We start from the raw sequence: 18,802 nt of genomic DNA on the forward strand, positions 1-18,802 counted from the left end.
TTAACTTGCTGTAGTTTTTTAAAAGGACGTAAATGTGTCGACCATACAATTTCTTTAGTACAACGTCAGCATTGCTAAACGTGTACTGGCCCTTTAAATGGACTACGCACATGCTCTTCCGCAAACATCCGGTTTTCGGGAAAGTGGAAGTAGATTTTTTTTGTTTTACAAAACGTGTTTCAACGCTTCTATTGACGTGCGTCAGGCTGCGTGTGTCCGTGTGAAGCTGCGCTTTGGTCCCAAAGCTGCTCGGTTGTCGGCAGATGGAGGACTGCAGCCTGGTTTCATGCATAGAGGACATTTCATCGCTCCTGCCCGAAGGAACACCGAGTCCCAAGTACCAAGTATGCGGCTTCATGTCCAAAAGAAAGCAGCTTCTTCTGGTTTACTCGGTCCGCTGTGTCGTAAACAAACACAACTCCTCTTCTTTTAGGATTTGGCCCGCCAGTTTTCGGCAGTGAGGAAAGTCTACGGTGATGGAAACTGCTTCTACAGAGCGGTCTTCTTCGCACACCTGGAGTTGATTCTGCACAACCCCAGAGCCCTGCAGAGGTCAGTAGTGACCTGTGCAATGCAGACACACAAAGCCAGAGGTGTGCAAAGTGCGACCCGCGGGCCATTTGAGGCCCTTATACTTATTGTTTGGGGTCCATGACAAGGTTATTATAGTTAAAGGGGCAGTATTGTGTGTTTTCCAGGCACATGGAGCCATTTTATAGCACAATAAAGCAACTATGTTAACTTCAGTTGTTATAAGAATGCTATATATATTAAATATAACTGTACTTTGTAATTTAACGCCTTAAATTTGGACTGTTTAAAAACTCTTGCTCTTTCTGACTCTCCATCACATTGCTCCTCTATTTACCCCTTAACAAAGTTTTTTTACCAGCGTTTTACTAACAAGTAGCTCTTAAAATGAGCTCAACTGGTCCACCAGGTGTTTGCTAATTGCTGCTGGCTAGTCTGAAGGAGCTGAGTGTTGAAGGGCTGCACTGTCAGGCAGAAGCTTAGGACCTGCAGCTGTGAGGAGGAGCTGTGGCTCGAAGGCGGGGCTAGGTCCATCCAGGTGTTTTACACAGCTGAATGGTTGCCATGGAGATTAAAATATTTATCAAACATGCATGAAAGAATCAAAGCAGCACTCCAGGTGTGTTTTTGAGGAGGGAATAACAATGTAACATGATGTAAAGCTCAAAAAAGTTTATTTTTGCACAATACTGCCCTTTTACTAAAACTAGCAAAATAACAAAAACTGTAACTGAGAAAACATTTTCGCTAACTGAAATAAATAAACGCAGTAACTAATGGGGGAAAACTATGACTGGAACTATATTATATATTTATGAAACTAACTAAAACACACTGAAATTACAGATATGACATCCTTCGCTTTCATGTTTATGAATCTATTTATCAGCTGTCGTCAAATTACGGCGCTCCATATTCCTCCTGGCGGCATTAAGCTAGTCTGCTAAATGGCGACAGGATGCTAATTTCTTTTAGGAACAAGTAATTTTTCAGAACGATATAACAGCTTGTTTGAAGTAAATAATTCCTTGATGTTGATGAAAAAGTACTAGATCCACTGGCAGATTATTTCACTTACAACATCTTTTTTGTAATAAGTGAAATAATCTATCAGTGGAATGTTTTTGTCAATATTAAGGAATTATTGACTTAAAACAAACTCCTGTATCTTGCTGAAACATTACTTTCAGTAAGTTAGTTTAGTCTTATTTGCACTAGAAGCTACAAAAATACTTGATAAGATTTTGTATTTTTTCATTGTAATTGTATTGGATAAATACCAGAAGCATTTTGACAATTTTGGGCCATGTGACGAAACGTTTGGCCACTCCTGTTCAAAGCACTTCAGAGGTCAGAAATAAACTGAACTCTGCACAATCCCAGCATCAGTATCTTTACTCTGCAGAGACCCAGAGCCAAGCTGAGGTCAGTGTCAGCCCACATAGAAAAATGTTTTATGTCTGGTCCTTATTCATTTCAGATTTAAGGACCAGATAATACAAAGTGGAAAAGTTTTGATTTCTGCAGGATTTGAAGAGGCTTCATTCGACCACCTCCAGAGCACAGTGAGTTTCCCTCTCTTTTGTTTTAGGAAACATTTTTCTAATTAATACACTTTAGATAAAGTGATCATTTAGATAACATTTTTAGGTTATTATTAAACGGATAAAATAGAAAAGCACAAAGCGTTTCTTTTAAAGGTACAGTATTTATGTTGTGATGACTTCCTGAAGGCGGAGATTCAGAGGAGGAGTTTCTTAAAGAGACAGTTCCAATTTCAAGACGTTAAATTACAAATTTCTTCTTAATCATATTTGATACGTAAAGCATTTTTATAACACTGAAGGTAATACAATTACTTGATTGTGCTATAAAATGCTTTTGACTTTACAATTTTGGCTCTTATGGCTAAACGTTTGGACACCACTGCCTTAAGTCTTAGTCAGCTTCTTGATTATTAATTAAAATACTTACAGTAATAAACATTACCCCATTGTGGAGCCAACACTTTCTACAGACGGGGATTTTCAAACAGCAGCCATTCTTTCACTTGCATTTAATCAAACCAGTTGATCCCAACAAACTGGTTTGGACTTACTGTAAACTTTTTGGCATCAGAACCAACAATTATCCAAACAAACGCAGCTTTAAAAATATCTCTTGCTCTGGCTGCAAGAAAGAAAAATGACAGAAATGTTTCCTGCCTCTGCAGCTCTATCTGTTTACCGTTTGTCTCGCCCTGCAGGTCCTACATGTGGTGGATCAGTGCACTGCTGCAGAGCGCGAAGACGTTCTCCTCAGGCTCTTCAACGAACAGATCATCTCAGACAGCGTTGTGCAGTTCCTCAGGTTGCTCACGTCTGCACACCTCCAAACCCATGAAGACTTCTTCTGCAACTTCGTTGAGGCTCCAGATCTGAAGGTGTACTGTCGTCAGGTAGGGATAAACCTAACACCTGCTGAGAATATTATTGGGAGTTTAAAATGGATGTAAGAAGGTGTTGATTAATGAGTTGATTGATTTTTATGGACCGACTTTAGAGTAATAAGCGGCCATTTTTTTAAAACCTGAATTTTCTCTTGTATCAAGAGCGTTTACTGTCTTGTCGAACACATTAAACTTAAAAAATATTTATAAAACATAAAACCGGAATCTCTTAGGTTGCTGAATTAACATGTGAACCAATAAACGGAGATGCTCAGAAGGAAGTATAATCTGTTTGCTCTTGACGAAATGTTTAAACTTCGCTCCATTAAGTGCATTAAAGCCCTCAAAATCAATCTTGCTTATTAGAATGTTGTTTTTCCCTTTAAATTTTTATCGGTTGTCCCTTGCGCGTTTTTGTCATAACATCTTCGCCTTTATAGCATATCGATATTTTTTGAATTTGAAGTTGACGCAGCTCGGCTGAATGAGCGCGACCAAGGTGAAACTTAAGGAGCTTGTCGAGCATTTATGTTACAAAACAGATTTTTCGGGTGTTCATATTTGCACTTTATGCATTTTGCATCCCAAATCGGACTCTGTTTGGGCCGTTACTCTTCGCCGTTCTGATATTGTCGCCATCTTTGTTTGTTTCTGTATCAAGGGTGGCGCCCTCTGCTGGATGGCGGCCAAACTACAACACTAAGCGAACGTTATTAGCTAATAGAGCAGAACTTATTTTAATCTAATACGGCATGAATTATTTGGGTGCACTCGTGGTGCTGATGGAGTTTTGTTTAACCTCGTTCAGGAAGTGGAGGTAATGGCCATGGAGTGCGACCACGTCGACATCTTGGCCCTGTCGCAGGCTCTGGACCTTGGGATCCACGTCGTGTCCATGGAGGGTAACGGGCAGCAGCTGGTGCACCACATCATTCCCGAGGGAGTGGATCCATCCGTGCATCTCCTCTACCAAACGTCACATTACAACATTCTCTATCGACGGACTCGCCTGTGACCAGTTCAGGAAGCGGCCAAATAACGATAATAAAAACACACTCAGGCTTTCAGATCATTATGAAAACAGAACTTTATAGCAGCCCATCCACAAAGCTACACAAATAGTAAGAATTATTAAAAGGTAAAATTAAGCTCTCTTTAGTACGGAAACTTTTTATTTAACCACATTATTCCTGCATCTTCATCCTTTTCCTTTGCTTTTGTTCTTTCTGCTGTTGTGGGAAATATCTTTTCAGCTTCTTCTGTCCAGAAATCCTGGTCAGGGCACTTTCCATCCCTGCAACAGGCATGTCCGCCAGGGCCAGCTTCCCCATTTTAGTCGGGTACTTTGTTTTTACCAAGTTCTTAAAAATTGGTTGAGAGATCAGATGTTTTAAATTCTTCTTCATCTGCTTAACCATCTTCTTCTGCTCCATGTCTGTTTCCGGGTCTCTAGCGCCGCCTGTGGACACAGATGGTTTTTCAATATTTTTTTATTTTTATTTATTTTTTTAGTGATTTGAGTTTTTTTTTTAAACTTAGGTTTATCTCAGCCGCTTTAGTACAACCATTGCAGATAGAAAAAAAAGAAAAACAGAAATTTTCTAGAACAAATAAAGGACATTTCTGAGTTTGAAAAGTCAAAAGACAGAAAAAAATTGACATTAATTTCAGAAACTTAAGAAGAGTATCAAACATTGAAAGATCTCCAAGTTTTTCTAAAAGATTTCAGTTTTTCTAGCAAATTTGCAACTTCAAATTCAGAAATGTCCACAACTTCTCTAGAATATTCCTGAGATGTAATTTTTTAGCACATTTTTTGACTTTTCAAACTCAAATTTCGTTTTTTTTTCCCCCCCAGAAAACTTGAGATTTTTTGGCGGAAAGTTACTTAATTGTTTTTTTTTTTTTAGCTACAATGACAGCATATTAGGACCACGCTAAAATAGAATTACGAGAATAAAGTCATAATATTACAACTATTCTCAAAATACGACTTACTTATCGTATTATTTATTCTTATACATTAATGTAATATGACTTCATTCTCATACGAGTTCTGTCTCGTTATAACTTTATTATCAATTTTTATTTTTTATTAGTATGGCTCTAATACTTTGTAGTATTTTTGTGCATTTCTCAGAACAAAATTTAAATTCTTTGATCTCCCATAATTTCAATGCTTCTCATCAAAACAGATAGTCCTGAGTACACTGTGATATTAACATGACAGCAATTTGACTGTCGATAAAATGAATGGTCAAACTGAATCATTGAGAGATATTTTACTTTTGAGTGATGAGCTAAGGACTTTGAGAAAGAAACTTGTTTTTTGCATAAATTGTTTTGAGAAATGCGCCAAAGCAACTGTGAATAGCTGTAAATACCGAGTGGGTTTAACTTAATCTTACCGATCAGGAGGTCATCGTCGAGGTCGACCTCCAGGGCCTCTGCTGCCTGCTTGAACCACGAGTCATGCTGCTTCTCTCTGTTGTTGTAGTATTCGATCTTTTCTATCTTCCTGGCGAGGTTCACGCGCTCCTGTAACGTGCCAGACAGTTTGTTAATGGAGACATAAAATCACAGAGCTCTGTTGTCACATGATGCTGATTGATTATACCTTGATGGCCTTCATGCACTTGTTTTCCACGGGGAATGTGGGGAGCTCCTCGTCCTTTCCCAGAGTTTTGGAAATCTTTTTGAAGTTCATCACATCGTCTGGACCGATGAGCAGCAAACTGAGCCCCTCCTTGGTGGCTCTTGCTGTGCGGCCGCTCCGATGGACATACGTCTCTGATGTTCGAGGAACCTGCACGATAAATGATTATAAATTTTTTACATCCACTTTACTTTATTTCTGCACTGGATTCACAAAGCAAACTACACTAAAGACATGCAGGAGCAATCCTGCCCATCAACACCAACACATTTTGTTTAATGAGATTGCTGCTGTTTGCTCTTAGACAACACATACAGTATTTTATAATTAATACTTTAATTGAGCCACTTGAATATTTTAAGGGGGACCTATTAACCACAATTCACTTTTTCATGATTTTATGCTTCCATTTAGGTCTCAGCTGCTCCTAAAAACAGACACAATCGACAGGCAGGTCGCTGTTAACTAGCAACCAGAGCTGAGCTCCAGCACGTTGCTTCTGCTGATTTTACAGCTGTATGCACGGTACAATGGCTGCTGGAAAAGACAAGTGTTTTGTCGTTGACCTATCATCCAGAAACCACTTGCTGCATTCTTGTTGGTTGTACAGGAGGCTCAACTAATGCTTTTCGAAGATGTACGGTTGCATAATTGCACATGTGTTTGCAGCCATTTTCACATGAGAGTGTCAACATTGAGTTGGGGGGGAGGGGGTGACCAGCAGCAGCTTATTTGGATTTAAAGAGACAGGAGACCCTAAAAGGAGAACTGACCTGACTAGAATCCCATTATCTAAGAACGATTTGTACAAAAAAAAAAGTATGTAATGTAAAATGTAATGAATAGTTTTGTAAAGCCGTTAAACATTCCTAACCTGTACAAGGTACCATAATAGGTCACTTTTAATTTTTTTTTTTTTTTGCCGTCTATTAGGAGAAACTACAGTTCTTTTTTTATGATTTCCTCATAACATTCCAATTCAAAATGCATTTTTTAAAATCCGCTACTATTGCTGCTAATTTTGTTTTCATTTTCTGGTGTAGGAATCTCTAAAATTTCACATTTTATTGTTTTCCAGTGGATGGAGATATTTTTGTTCATGTATTGTAAGTCTACCAGCTTGGATGGGAAACAATGTAATCAGTTTTTGTTTTAAAACAAATGAATAAAAATACATAAATCATCATGCAATGTACATAATAAAGAGGATATTCATATTTTTACATCAGTTTTCATATTGTGAAGGTAATACAAAAATATCAGTGCAGGATTGTTAATGAAATAGATATCAACTAATTTAGTAATCAATTAATCGTTAACTGGAGGATGCAGGCTCAAAAAAGGTAATTTGCTGAAAGAACAACACACTCAGAGAATATAAGACAAAACTGTACAAAGTATAAACATCTAAAATAAAAACATTTGTCTGTAAATATGTTCTACCCAGAACTCCTCAAGTGGCATTTTTTTTCTTCATTATATTCAAATTCTTTAAAAAAATCCTTAAGAAACTTTTGCTATCCAATTATCAATTAATAAAAACAAAATCACCAGATCAGTCCCACACTGTATTGATGTTAAGTCAAACAGGAAGGGCTGAGCTTTTCACATGTTAGAACTCGTTTTAAGCTGGAGATGCAGTCGTTACTACAAATGATCAAGCATACATTAAAGGAATGCTATGTTGTTGCATTTTAGGCAATCTTTTTTTTTTCTTCTTTAAAAATGTTATTAAATTGTTTATTTGGAACTTTATTATATTTTTATATTGTATAAAAAAAAAGGCTTGAATGAAAAGTCTGCAGAGTGTGCCATTTAAAAAAAAAAGATTCATCAATTAATTGTTAGAATAACAGGTTAATTGATAAATTAAATAATCGTCAGTTGCAGCCTTAGAGAAGTTGGCTGCTTCTCTAAGGCTGACGGTGAGAGAACACCATGGCCTCACCTGGTAGTGAATAACATGCTGAACATTGGGGATGTCGAGGCCTCGCGCCGCCACGTCAGTCGTAAGAAGGACACAACTGTGGGGACAAGTTAGGACGTCCAACGTCAGAAAAACAAATAATTACTCAACTCTTTACCGAAGTGACGGCTGCGGGGCTTACTTCTGTTTTTCGGCAAAGCGCTCCAGGTTTTTGAGGCGATGTTTCTGGTGCATGTTGGCATGCAGAGGGAGAGGGTTGTAGTCCAAAATGACCAGAAGAGCACTGAGCCTCTTGATGCAGTCGATGCTGTTAGCGAACACCATTGTGCGACCGGGATACTGAAGCAGGAAGTAGTACAGGTAGAAGTCCTTCTCATCCTTCTGACAATGGATTTGCGTTTCAGTCAGGGTCTCCACGGTCGCCTCCTTCCTGGTGAGGTCGAGGACTTTCGGTTTGGACTTAATCCCCACCTTCTCCATCAGGATTTCCAGTTTGCTCCGGTTGTCCAGCTGCCTCCTCTTCTTCTTCTGCAGGACACGGCTGGGCAAGCCGTGAACCATCGTCAGAGTGGCAGAGAACACGAATGTCTGTCTGGTGGGGTTGAAGTGTGTGGTGTTGAGCATCTCCAGGAGGTTCTCCAGCTCTGCGAAGTGACCTCTCTCTACCATGCGGTCAGCTTCGTCAATGACCAAACACCTGCAGCACAACATCACTCAATTATCTCTGTTTTGTTAGCGACGGACAATATGGCTGAAAAATGTATCAGGATATGAGCTTCTCATATCAGTCGATATCCATAACAATTTATTTGTTTTTTGTTCTAAATATACAAAGAAAATATACTAAACAGCAACTGTAAAAAACAAAAACAAGCATTTCTTTCCAGATTAGACATATGTCAATTTTAATAGCTACAACCACATCATTACTATCAAATCCATCTTTAATACTTAGTAGAGCAACGTTTGGTTGTTATCACCTGCTATAAACAGCCTTCAAAGACCTATATGAGGTTCTAGCAGAGCTGAGGACCACTACTCATAGGCGAACTATTTTCTAAATTAAAAAAGAAACTGGTTTGTTTATTTATGTGTATCTCTAACATAGTATAAACAAGGCTTAAATAAAAAATCTGTAGAATTTGATTATCAGATTAACCGTCAGAACAATCGATTACTCCAATAATCGTTAGTTGCAGCCATACGCGATACATATGGAGGTTTTAAAAGCAGGTTTCTGTGTAAGTTGTAATATTTTATTTTTTAGAGAAGTATTTAGACGGAGTAGTATGCTCAGTCTAAGACTTTCTCTAATCTTTACTAGTTAAGGCAGGGGTGTCCAAAGTCGGTCCTCAAGGGTCGGCATCCTGCATGTTTTAGTTCTCTCCCTGGTTTAACGCACCTGGATCCAATGATGGCTCGTTAGAAGACCTAAGAAGAATATTGACATGCTGAAGAAGTTGTTACTACCACCAGGGAGAGAACCATGCAGGATCCCGGCCCTCGAGGACCAACTTTGGGCACCCCTGAGTTAAGGAGTGTGAACTGTGACTCACTTCAGCTGTCTGAGGTTGAGCAGATGAGGATGCCCCTCATTGATCAAGTCCCACAAACGTCCCGGAGTGGCGATGATAATCTCCGGTCTGCGCTTCAACATCCGCCGTTGTTTCTGCTGCGCCATGCCACCCACCACTATGACCGTTTGGATGTCTACAAAGATGGAAACAAGCAAAGGAAAAAAACCGAGTCTTTACATGGAGCTAATGGGATAAGCTAAATCAGAGCTAATCCTGCGTTTTATACATGCCGACTTGTGTGTAAAATATGGCGGCGCACATTTTTTGTGCGCATGCACACATGCATGAGGCCCCTGGTGGAGCACAGAGACAAAACGAATGAACTCCAACAAGGATTTGGCATACAAGTTTAAATGTTATAGGAAAACATCCATCAAGGGCTTGTTCTCATAGTGGAGAAATAAAATCCAGCTTTGAAGGGCGTTCCAGGTGATTCATCATAGTTATCTTCATCACATTCACATCACGACTCACCCGTGTATTTTGCGACAGCATCGATGTGGTGTTTGACCTGGACCGCCAGCTCCCTGGTCGGAGTAAGAACCAGTCCGAGGAGAGGCCGGTTCCGCCCCTCAGGTACGTTTTCCTTGAAGTCAAACTCTGCATTGTCAATCACTCGAACACACCCCAGCTGTTTGTCCTGATCTTCACCCTCAGAGTCCTGTTCGTCTTCATCAGAACCAAGAGTTTGATCCACTTCGATGTCCTCATCTTCCCCTGAAGCCTCCATGCCGTCTTCCTGCTGCTCTCCCGTTTTGGGCTCATCTGTGTCTCCCGGTTCGGACATTATCTCCGAACCGTCCTTCCACTCCAGGATGGTGTGGATCATGGGAATACCGAAAGCTAACGTCTTACCACTTCCTGCAATTACAAAACGGCTTCAGTGAGCAACATTTAGGTAAGATTTTCTTATTCAAGACATTTAAAGGGGTGATATGGACTTAAAGTTTTATCACGATATCTTGTGGTACCATTGTGATAACAATAACAGTGACGATACGAACTACATGTTGCTGTTTAACTGTATAACTGACTGTATATAATAAGACTGTATAATCTTATAAGAAATTTATCAAGATAAATAATTAATGACGTGATAAATGTCCACCTCTACTTATTATGATACCTTGAACAGGTTAGGATAGGTCTTTGGGCTATGGAAAAACATGTTTATTTTATTTTTTTGCACAAAATCATTCTCCAATGACGAGAATTTAGTCTGTTCTGCTCTGCCGATTTTGAGCTGTCACTTTAAATCCATATAAGCTTCTGCTGGCCACACCCACAAACTCAAGATTTACACCCCCATATCAAAATACCTCCAAATAGATGCTCAATTAAACCACTGTACATCTTTAAAAAGCAGAAGTGGAGCCTTCTGTGCAACCAACGAGAATGCAGCAAGTAGTTTCTGAGTAGTAAGTCTACAAAAAACACTTGTCTTTTTCAGCAGCCATTGTACAGCAGTAAAATCTGCTGACCAAACATGCTGGAGCTCAGCTTGGGTTGAGCTCATTTTCCAGATACCAAGAAACATTAACTAATTGATAAAAAAAAAAAAACTGGGTGTTTTTTGCATTTGGGTTGTTTTTAGAAGGAGTCCAGAACCAAATGGATGTAAAAAATTGTGGAAAATGTGAATTTTGCATTATAGGTCCCCTATAAGATCAGTCTTACCGGTCTCAGCCGCCCCCAGGATGTCCATGCGGTCTCGGATAGCTGGAGGCAGAGCCAGGGCTTGAATGGGAGTGGGTGACGTGAATCCCAGGCTGCTTAAAGCCTTCAGCACTGCAGAGGGGACAAACAGATCCTTCCAAGCACTCACATCAGAGTTTTTCTCCTCGGAACCAGAAAGCGCCGCGTTGGTCCAGTTCTTTGGCTGCTTTTTGGGAGGTTTTCTCTGATCCAGACGGGGCTTTTCTACTTCTGGAGGTTTGATGGCTTCTTGGTTCTCTTTGACTGCAGTCTGTTCTGTTTGCTGTCTTGGTTTCTTCTTCTTCTGCTTCTTTTTCTTCTTCTTTTCTGTGTTACTGGATTGAACATGTTCAGAGACAGCAGCTGTTTCTTTCTGACTCTCTCCATCCTCCTGACTGGAAGATTCTCCTTCCTGCTTCACCTCCTCATCGGTACCACAACCAGCCCTCTCTGGATCATTTTCAGCAACTTTCTGACGTTTCTTCTTCTTCTTCTTTTTGACAGGTTCATCTCCAGCCTGCTCGGCTTCTCTCTTCGTCGCTCGATTATTTTCCTTTCTCAGCTGTTTCACTGCCTTCTCGTTGTCTACCAAACGGTAGGAGGTCAGCTCTTCGAAACACACCAGATCATTCATGCCTTCCTCTGCGAACAAATGAGGATCTAGCTCCACAGGTTTCCATTTGCCCTTCATATCAAAGCTTAATTTGACCGAGGAGCTCCGCTTCCCCCCAGTTTTCCCCTTCTTCGGCTTCATTTTTCTTCAAACTGTAACCAGTTTCGCCAACGTGCTGAACTAAAGACCGAGTATTTGAGTGCGCATGCGTGCTAAGCGCTTTAAAACTAGGTCAAATGTATTTAACAGTTAAGTTTTTAGACTAAATATCCGTCTGAAGACGATCAATAACAACAATTTACCTAAATCGAAGCGGCTTCAGTCTGGTCACACAACGCATGACACGAGGGCGCAGCCATGACAGTATCGTCACGTGGTTTGTAAAAACTTTATTGATCCAGAAACATTAACAGTGAACCGGGATCATCCTCGTTGCAAATGATTACTTATTTTACAATTTAACATTTAAAAAAAATATTTTAATTACTCTTACAATGGATGTTTTTGTGTCTTTAAAGAAGCCAGAAAATTGAACAGCCCAGCAGTAAACAATGTAACCTTTATGTACAAAATTTATGATAGCAAACAAAGCACTTTTTATATATTAATCTGTATGCACCTAAACAAAACCAACACTCACCGGTGGCACTGATATGAGACCTATGACAAGCAACATATGATAAATAATTCTGACTATTTGAATAAATTTCCCACCACTTTTATGCATTTACAGTCGATAAGGAGCAGGGGCGTATGGAGCTAAATTGGGGCCATAATGTTTGTTCAAAACATACTTTTTCAAACTGAAAATAATAATTGTAATAATTTTAAACTGAAAAAAAGTTCAGGAGCATCTAAGCTCCACTCTATTGCGGGCACCAAGTAATAAAATAAAGGCTGGTTGTCATTTTGCAGCATAGGGAGAAAGAGAGAGAAAACACACATTTTAAAGACTCTCTTCTCAACATAAAAATCAATATTTACATGTCTTAACTGTTATATTGACCCTTAGTTGTTGCTTATTGTTTTGAGTATTTTTTTTACCAGCCAGCAAAAGAACTGGAAAAATGTTTTGAAGTTGTTGACAGCAACATGAGTCTGGAGACAGTTCTGTGCACTTACCCTGGTTGGCCAGGAGATGGCAGTGTATGGTTCGACATGATGTGTATCAACAACACCCATAATAAACAGTTAAAATTGTTTTATTGAAACCAAAAATGCTATTTCCAGTTCTAGATAATAGGAGACAATCTTTCAAAAGATAATAAAACAAAGTAAAATGAGTAATACTTTTAAAAAACGGCATTTTTAAAATTATTTATACCCTTTTCAGTAATTAATGGAAAACCCTTTATTGACTTTACAACAATCAGTCCCTTCTTATAATTGATGACCAATTTTTGCAAAGTTTTAACTGGTATTTTCACAATTTATCCTTGGTGATCAGCTCAAAGTCTATGAGATTGGAGAGCCTCACTGCCATAACCCCAATCACATGTGTTAATTTTCTACCAGAGTAAAGTCCAAATAAAAGATTACTTTAAACCTAAATCTGTCTTGTGCATAAACAATTTGGGGCTTAACTGTATACAAAAAAAATGTTTTAGAGGCAGTGAAGCCAGGCATGCTTGCAGTTCAGTATTTACAGAATAACCTGTTTGTGAATCTTTCAGTGGAACAAGACTCCAAATTATTCACAAAAAATTCTTCATGGTTACATATTTTTAAGTGGAACATGACTTCAATTTATTTGCAAAAAGAAAATTCTTATCTAATTAACAATTCGGAACATGACTACAAATTATTCGCAAAAAATCCCCCTTTTTATTAATTTTTATGTGAAACTGTGTGTATTAATGCATATTTGGTTATGAGTTGAAGTTACAAACGTTTCTTCTTTTTTTTTTTTTTAGAAGTAGCCCTCAAGTATTTGTGGATTTTAGCTATTCAGTCGGTTGTGGTCCATAATTCCTGTGAAAACTTGTTTAGTGAAGTGACCGCTGACCTCTAAAATGTAAACTATCTCATCCATTACTTAATTTGTTATGGGAATGTTTTTAATTAGGTTTGGCTTAAAAATGGGATCTTAAAAGTTCACCAAAACCTTCTGTTGGTAGCTGTAAAGAGGTGTTAAAGTCAGACAATCATGGAAAATACTGATTTAAGTTCAATAGGCTATATTTGATTAACTAAGTTTGACATAAAAACTTACTGAAACCCTGTAAAGCACAATCAATTGATGTTGTTTTAAAGAAAATACATCAACTGGCTTCTCCAGAGCTTAAACAGTGCAGTAACTAGTTGCTGGAGGGGTTAATAACTCTCCCCATGAACAAGAGGCAGTTAGTGACTTCGTGGTATATGAAGAAGAAGAACGGCCTGTTGATGACGAACATCCTGGGCAGAGAGTAGGGAATGATGCCGATTGTGGTGCTAGCCGCCGCGGTCGTTCCCGTCTCGTCAACCTCAACCACAGCTTTGTGCAGCACCTGCGGGTTTCACAGCGGGGATAAACATCGTTCAGGTGGGAATATTTGTCTGTAAACAGAGCGGATGCACCCGCAACGTACTGTTCTGACAGAACACCGGCATTTAACCGCTCACTGGTTACATAGTTAACCGCTGTTTTAACATTAGCTAGCTGCTAGCATGTTAGCATACTACAACGGTTTATCACAGCGTGATCAAATAAGTTATTTTCTATCAAACTGACATTAGTGAATGATTCGTATGAGCACTAAATGAAGGTAACTGGATAAATGACGAGAGAAAATGGCTCAAACGTCAGTGACAGGTGTTTTTTGTTTGTTTCTTTTTAACGGAAGGCGACCTGCGGAGCAGAGTGGCTGCTGACGCAACGTGACGTCGACTGATAATCTCTCCAAACGTGCTTAAAACATGGAGAAATTTCTAACTCACCTCTGAGATTTTGAGGCCTGGTTCCATGCTGAGGTGTGTAAGGTTCGCTGAACTACCGAACAGGTTAGTCATGCCCATATCTGGAAGAAGATGCTGGAGGGAATATTCCTCCGCCATCTTGAATTTTGGCATGTTGACTTCCAGTCTCCTGCAAACAGACACTTAAGGTTCATACACTTAAAAAAAGAGAGCTAAATTCAAGTGTTTTTAAAAGCATTTTCTAGTATATGTTTTCAAACTTTTGCAACATAACACTTTGGAGATAAAAAAAAATGAACTAAGAAAAATCAAATGTATTTTTTAAGAAGACCCAGTGATCTTGGGGTTACCCAACTAGAGGTTGTGTACCTCAGTGGCGCCCAACCTTTTTATTTCCGCGGACCGGTCAAGACTTGGCAATTTTGCTGCGGCCCCGGTGGGGGAAGGAACCGTCAGATAATGCTTCTGCATGTTGGTATTCTCGCTAAAGCCTTTTTTTTTTTTTTTGCCCTGATCTAAAAATCGGGCATATTCAACGTTGTCTTGGCCCGATTATCTCAGTCTGTGGGGTTTTTTCCCCGACTGGGAGCGAGAACGTAGCCTGTTGAATGTGACAGGTAGCCAATCAGAAAGCGCGGTGACGTAAGAATGGAGGGAATCCCAAATAGTTGTCATGGCAACTGAGAGTCCGGTGGACATTGGAGGTAATATGTGGAAATGTTTATTACTATATGTAAAGGTCATTTTATATATATATATATATGTTTATTATATGTGGTTATGTTTATTCAGTTAAAAATGTTAACTACGAAAACACATAACTCACCTCCACATCATAGTGCAGCAAATAGAGCGGCGGCTGTTGGCGCGCAAGACGTAACCGAGAGTCCGGTTAAAGGATTTTCAAAATAAAAGACCCTTCAGACGGAAATAAAACGGAAATATTTAATTATTTCTTGCGCCTGGTACCAATTGGTCCACGGAGCAGTACCGGTCCTCCGGAACAATATCAACAATTTGTACTCGATGCACAAATTGTTGATATTGTTCAGGGATTCAAGGATTTTTATTGTCATACCACCGGCCACCAGGGGCTCCCCAACTTGTCCCCAGCCCCAGGCCTGGCTCCAGGGTGGGACCTCATGTACGGGCCAGTACAACCACTGTTTCCAATGGTCGTATTCATCATAAGGGATCTTTGGGCTGCACTTGGTCTGGTTCCTCACCTAGGACCTGTCTGCATTGGGTGGCTCAATCAGAGGCATGAAGCTCCGACAGCATAACTCCTAGGATCACTGGGACACTAAAACCCCCCCACCACGATAAGGTGGCAGCCCATGGAGGGCAGCCCATGGAGGGGACGTGTAAATGTGTGTATGTATGTGTATATGTGGGTATGTGTAAATGTGTGTATGTATGTGTATATGTGGGTATGTGTAAATGTGTGTATGTATGTGTATATGTGGGTATGTATGTATATTAAGTAACTTATTAATTATGTAAGAAAGAGAGAAAATGAGAGAGAGGGAAAGAAAGTTGTTTTTTAACATAAGGAAACGAGCACAATGAGGTGGTAAGCATATTCTGACATTTGGTCCACTTGTGAGGTGAAATGTACTTTAGTTTTTTAAAGTTTTTTTGGGCTCTAATAAAGTTTTTTAGGCTCTAGTGGCCGTTATTTAACAGTGGTTGAACAGGAAATTGGGAGGAGAGAGAAGGGAATGACATGCAGCAGATTCCCCAGGACTGGGAATTGAACCCAGGTTGACAAACAAAACCTATAAGTAACAACCTAAACAAAACATAATTTGCAGTCTTACTATAAAGCTGGTTAAAAAAATAACTTAATAAGGCACTTCTTAGCCCCTTTTTTTTCTCTTTTATACAAGCAGACAACACATAAGCTCAACAACACAAAAGCTTTATATTTATTACAAAGTATTCATCTAAGAATTGATTTCTTCCTGTAATGGAAATGATTTCTGATTAAGTTCTCTGTTTTCATACTGTCATGAATTGTTCTTCCTTTTTCCCTTTTCTTTTCATGTTAAATTGCACTTTTTTGTTGTAGAAATCATTACTATTAAAAGAAGAAATTTTAATTCTTAAATCAATATGTTGCTATAAAAATTGAGCTGAGTGTTGAGGCACTGTGCTGTCTTCCACTAAAACAGCAAAGAGAAAAGGGCTAACGTACGGCTAATTAATTTAATTTGACAAGTTTAACAATAACACTGCACATATGTTTGGAGTTTCTTAAACTCTTTTGGGGGCAATTTGCAGTGACCAACTGACCTGACCTACATGTTTTAGGAGATGTGGGGGGAACCGGAGCACCCGGAGAAAACCCACGCAAACACGGGGAGACCATGCAAACTCCACACAGATGGTCTCTGTGAAGATGCAGCGCTAACCGCTGCATCACCGTGCTGCCCACGTTTTTTCCAATTGGGTTGGGAAGGGATCTATTTTCTAGTATGTCAATGGGGGATACAAATTTTAACATTTTAAATTTAATTTTGATGGAGTGTCGCATGGCGCCCCGTACACAGAGGGTACGACCTCCATGCGTTTGATTCCGGTCCTTGGTTCCTCTCTTGCATGTCTTTCTCCTCTAAATATCAAAATCAAGAACATTAGACATGTTCTTGATTTTGGGGTTCTTCACTCTTTTGGGTTTTTTTTGGCTTCTTCAATCGCAGAGTTTTTTGTATTTTTTTCCAAATCGAAAATTTATATTTCTTTTTTTTACCATCCTGCATGGCTTCAATATCTGGATTTTCCAAATCCTCCAGGATGGTTTCTCCAGAGATCTCAGTCTCTTCCGTGGATTCTGGATCCGAGGAGCAACCTGATAAGGTTTCTCCGGAGAGTTCCTCCTCCGAAGAAACCTCTTGGCTTAAAACTTTACCCAGGTCGACCTGGCTCTGCAAGTCTTCCTCCTTCTCTTGGAAAACTGTGATGGGTTTTGGTTGGAAAAATTCTGTCTCAGCTCTCATAGTGTCAGGCAGCAGTAGATCCTCTACTGCTCTTTGCATATCATTTTTTAAACAACTTGTCTCTTGCTGGTATTTCTCTGCTTGTTGTTTGAGAGAAGTGACATCTGTTTCATACCGACAATGTAGTTCCTGGTACAAAGTGTTAACTTTCTCCAACTCAGCCTGGGCACTCTGTAATTCCATAATGTCTGTTTCATACCTACTTTTTAACTCCTCGTATGAAACACGAACGTGATCAAGTTCCTCACTAAGCCTCACTTCATAAAGCTTTTGTGTCTCGGCCTCCTGCCTCAGCCGAGCAACGTCTGCTTCATACTTGGATTGCAGTTCCTCGTGGGAAGTCTGGAGTTCTTCCAGTTCTTTTTGGAGGGCCAGACTTTTCTCTCTCTCCGCCTGTATTTCAGCTATAAATGCTTCCTGGCTGAGAATGTGGGCCACCTTCAATTCCACAAAGTCCTGCTGCAAGGGCTTCTTCTTCTTGTATTTCACATCATTGTGAACCTTGGAAGCAATGACCGCAGCATTAAGGACTGCTGGGTCACTGAACTTCTGTACTCTCTCAAGTTCCCTCTTTGCTTCTTTGGCCTGGTTGATAAACATTTCTTTGAGACCTTTCTGCCTTTTTAACTGGAGTTTCGTCTCTTCCAGTTCTGCCTCCAGGTGGGCCAGTTTCTGGTTGTCTTCAAATCTTCCGGCGCTCTCCATTTCCAGAAGGGAGCTGAGTCTTTGGATTTCCCCGGGTAAGGCATTTGGATGTGCAGGAGGGAACCTGGCTTGGGGGTGTAAGATATTCGGGTGTGCAGGAGGGAACCTGGCTTGGGGGTGTAAGGCATTCGGGTGTGCAGGAGGGAACCTGGCTTGGGGGTTTTGCTGGACTCCCCTTCTCGCGTTTGGTGCCATCATTCCACTTTGGTATCTCGGCGTATGATAAGACATTTTCTCCTAAATACAATCACTAAAATCGTTGATTGTTAAACTACCTGAGTGGTCGAGCTGAAAGAGCTTTGCGTCTGAACTGGTCAGAGATATTGCAAGCAATGAAAAATATGCAGAATTGTGTTGCTTACAATTCTGCAGTTGATGACATCACAGACTGCATCGCCAGTGACATCACAGAATCTTCTTTTGCTAGTGGTGTGACATCATTCCACCACCAAATATCTCACTCTTTATTCTTGTTTACATTCAAAATAGTCCATGATTCACTTGTTTTTATCCCATATATCAGGGGCGTCAAACTCTGAATGTTCATAAATGGCCTGTTGTGCCAGATCGTATTGATAAAAACCAATTCAATTGTTAAAATATCAATAAATAGGTGTTTCAGCATTCAGTAAGTGTTTCTTAAAATAACATCATATTGAACATCTTTTCACACTAATCAGTCCGTCCAGGATTTTGATTGTTTTTGTGGTTTTCTGCAATCAACATCACAGATTTTGTGGCGCTAATTTAGAAATATTTGTAAGGAATTTTAA

General features: G+C 39.7%; 4 protein-coding genes and 1 long non-coding RNA gene across 5 annotated transcripts in view; 2 read left to right on the forward strand and 3 right to left on the reverse strand.

The window, feature by feature from the left end:
- Positions 1-4,107, forward strand: LOC116708942 (ubiquitin thioesterase OTUB2). The gene is made up of 5 exons (XM_032547107.1): positions 1-344; positions 434-552; positions 2,012-2,096; positions 2,777-2,968; positions 3,768-4,107. Exons 1-5 carry the CDS (start codon positions 264-266, stop codon positions 3,972-3,974), a joined length of 684 nt encoding a protein of 227 aa, XP_032402998.1. The 5' UTR covers positions 1-263; the 3' UTR covers positions 3,975-4,107.
- Positions 4,028-12,502, reverse strand: ddx24 (DEAD (Asp-Glu-Ala-Asp) box helicase 24). The gene is made up of 8 exons (XM_032547092.1): positions 10,797-12,502; positions 9,594-9,980; positions 9,099-9,252; positions 7,724-8,239; positions 7,564-7,639; positions 5,577-5,765; positions 5,368-5,497; positions 4,028-4,418 (listed from the first exon to the last, which is right to left on the reverse strand). Exons 1-8 carry the CDS (start codon positions 11,566-11,568, stop codon positions 4,144-4,146), a joined length of 2,499 nt encoding a protein of 832 aa, XP_032402983.1. The 5' UTR covers positions 11,569-12,502; the 3' UTR covers positions 4,028-4,143.
- Positions 9,910-18,802, forward strand: part of LOC116708944 (uncharacterized) — a 16,239-nt gene continuing 7,346 nt past the window's right edge. Inside the window, exon 1 of the long non-coding RNA XR_004336793.1 lies at positions 9,910-10,017. This is a non-coding gene — a long non-coding RNA (uncharacterized LOC116708944). The remainder of the gene's footprint in view (positions 10,018-18,802) is intronic.
- The window catches only part of serpina10b (serpin peptidase inhibitor, clade A (alpha-1 antiproteinase, antitrypsin), member 10b), a 10,336-nt gene continuing 4,147 nt past the window's right edge, over positions 12,614-18,802 (reverse strand). Inside the window, exons 4-5 of the mRNA XM_032547100.1 lie at positions 14,347-14,494; positions 12,614-13,916 (exon numbers count right to left, since the gene is read on the reverse strand). Of these exons, the coding sequence (XP_032402991.1) occupies positions 13,725-13,916; positions 14,347-14,494 (340 nt within the window). The 3' untranslated portion in view covers positions 12,614-13,724. The remainder of the gene's footprint in view (positions 13,917-14,346; positions 14,495-18,802) is intronic.
- Positions 16,776-18,664, reverse strand: LOC116708937 (neurofilament light polypeptide-like). Its single transcript, XM_032547099.1, has 2 exons — positions 18,178-18,664; positions 16,776-18,135 (listed from the first exon to the last, which is right to left on the reverse strand). Exons 1-2 carry the CDS (start codon positions 18,258-18,260, stop codon positions 16,962-16,964), a joined length of 1,257 nt encoding a protein of 418 aa, XP_032402990.1. The 5' UTR covers positions 18,261-18,664; the 3' UTR covers positions 16,776-16,961.

The sequence above is a fragment of the Xiphophorus hellerii genome, chromosome 19 (genome assembly GCF_003331165.1).
Source record: "Xiphophorus hellerii strain 12219 chromosome 19, Xiphophorus_hellerii-4.1, whole genome shotgun sequence".
Taxonomy (NCBI): domain Eukaryota; kingdom Metazoa; phylum Chordata; class Actinopteri; order Cyprinodontiformes; family Poeciliidae; genus Xiphophorus; species Xiphophorus hellerii.

What these genes read in the sequence shown, in the direction of transcription:
- LOC116708942 (XM_032547107.1), top strand. Translation starts at nt 264, where the DNA reads ATGGAGGACTGCAGCCTGGTTTCATGCATAGAGGACATTTCATCGCTC. An exon ending in AACCCCAGAGCCCTGCAGAG is followed by an intron (nt 553 to 2,011) that starts GTCAGTAGTGAC and finishes TATTCATTTCAG; the next exon opens with ATTTAAGGACCAGATAATAC. An exon ending in TCGACCACCTCCAGAGCACA is followed by an intron (nt 2,097 to 2,776) that starts GTGAGTTTCCCT and finishes CTCGCCCTGCAG; the next exon opens with GTCCTACATGTGGTGGATCA.
- ddx24 (XM_032547092.1), bottom strand. Translation starts at nt 11,568, where the DNA reads ATGAAGCCGAAGAAGGGGAAAACTGGGGGGAAGCGGAGCTCCTCGGTC. An exon ending in AGCATGTTATTCACTACCAG is followed by an intron (nt 5,766 to 7,563) that starts GTGAGGCCATGG and finishes TTTATCGTGCAG; the next exon opens with GTTCCTCGAACATCAGAGAC. An exon ending in CGACGATGACCTCCTGATCG is followed by an intron (nt 4,419 to 5,367) that starts GTAAGATTAAGT and finishes CTGTGTCCACAG; the next exon opens with GCGGCGCTAGAGACCCGGAA.
- LOC116708937 (XM_032547099.1), bottom strand. Translation starts at nt 18,260, where the DNA reads ATGTCTTATCATACGCCGAGATACCAAAGTGGAATGATGGCACCAAAC. An exon ending in CAGCAAAACCCCCAAGCCAG is followed by an intron (nt 18,136 to 18,177) that starts GTTCCCTCCTGC and finishes CCCCCAAGCCAG; the next exon opens with GTTCCCTCCTGCACACCCGA.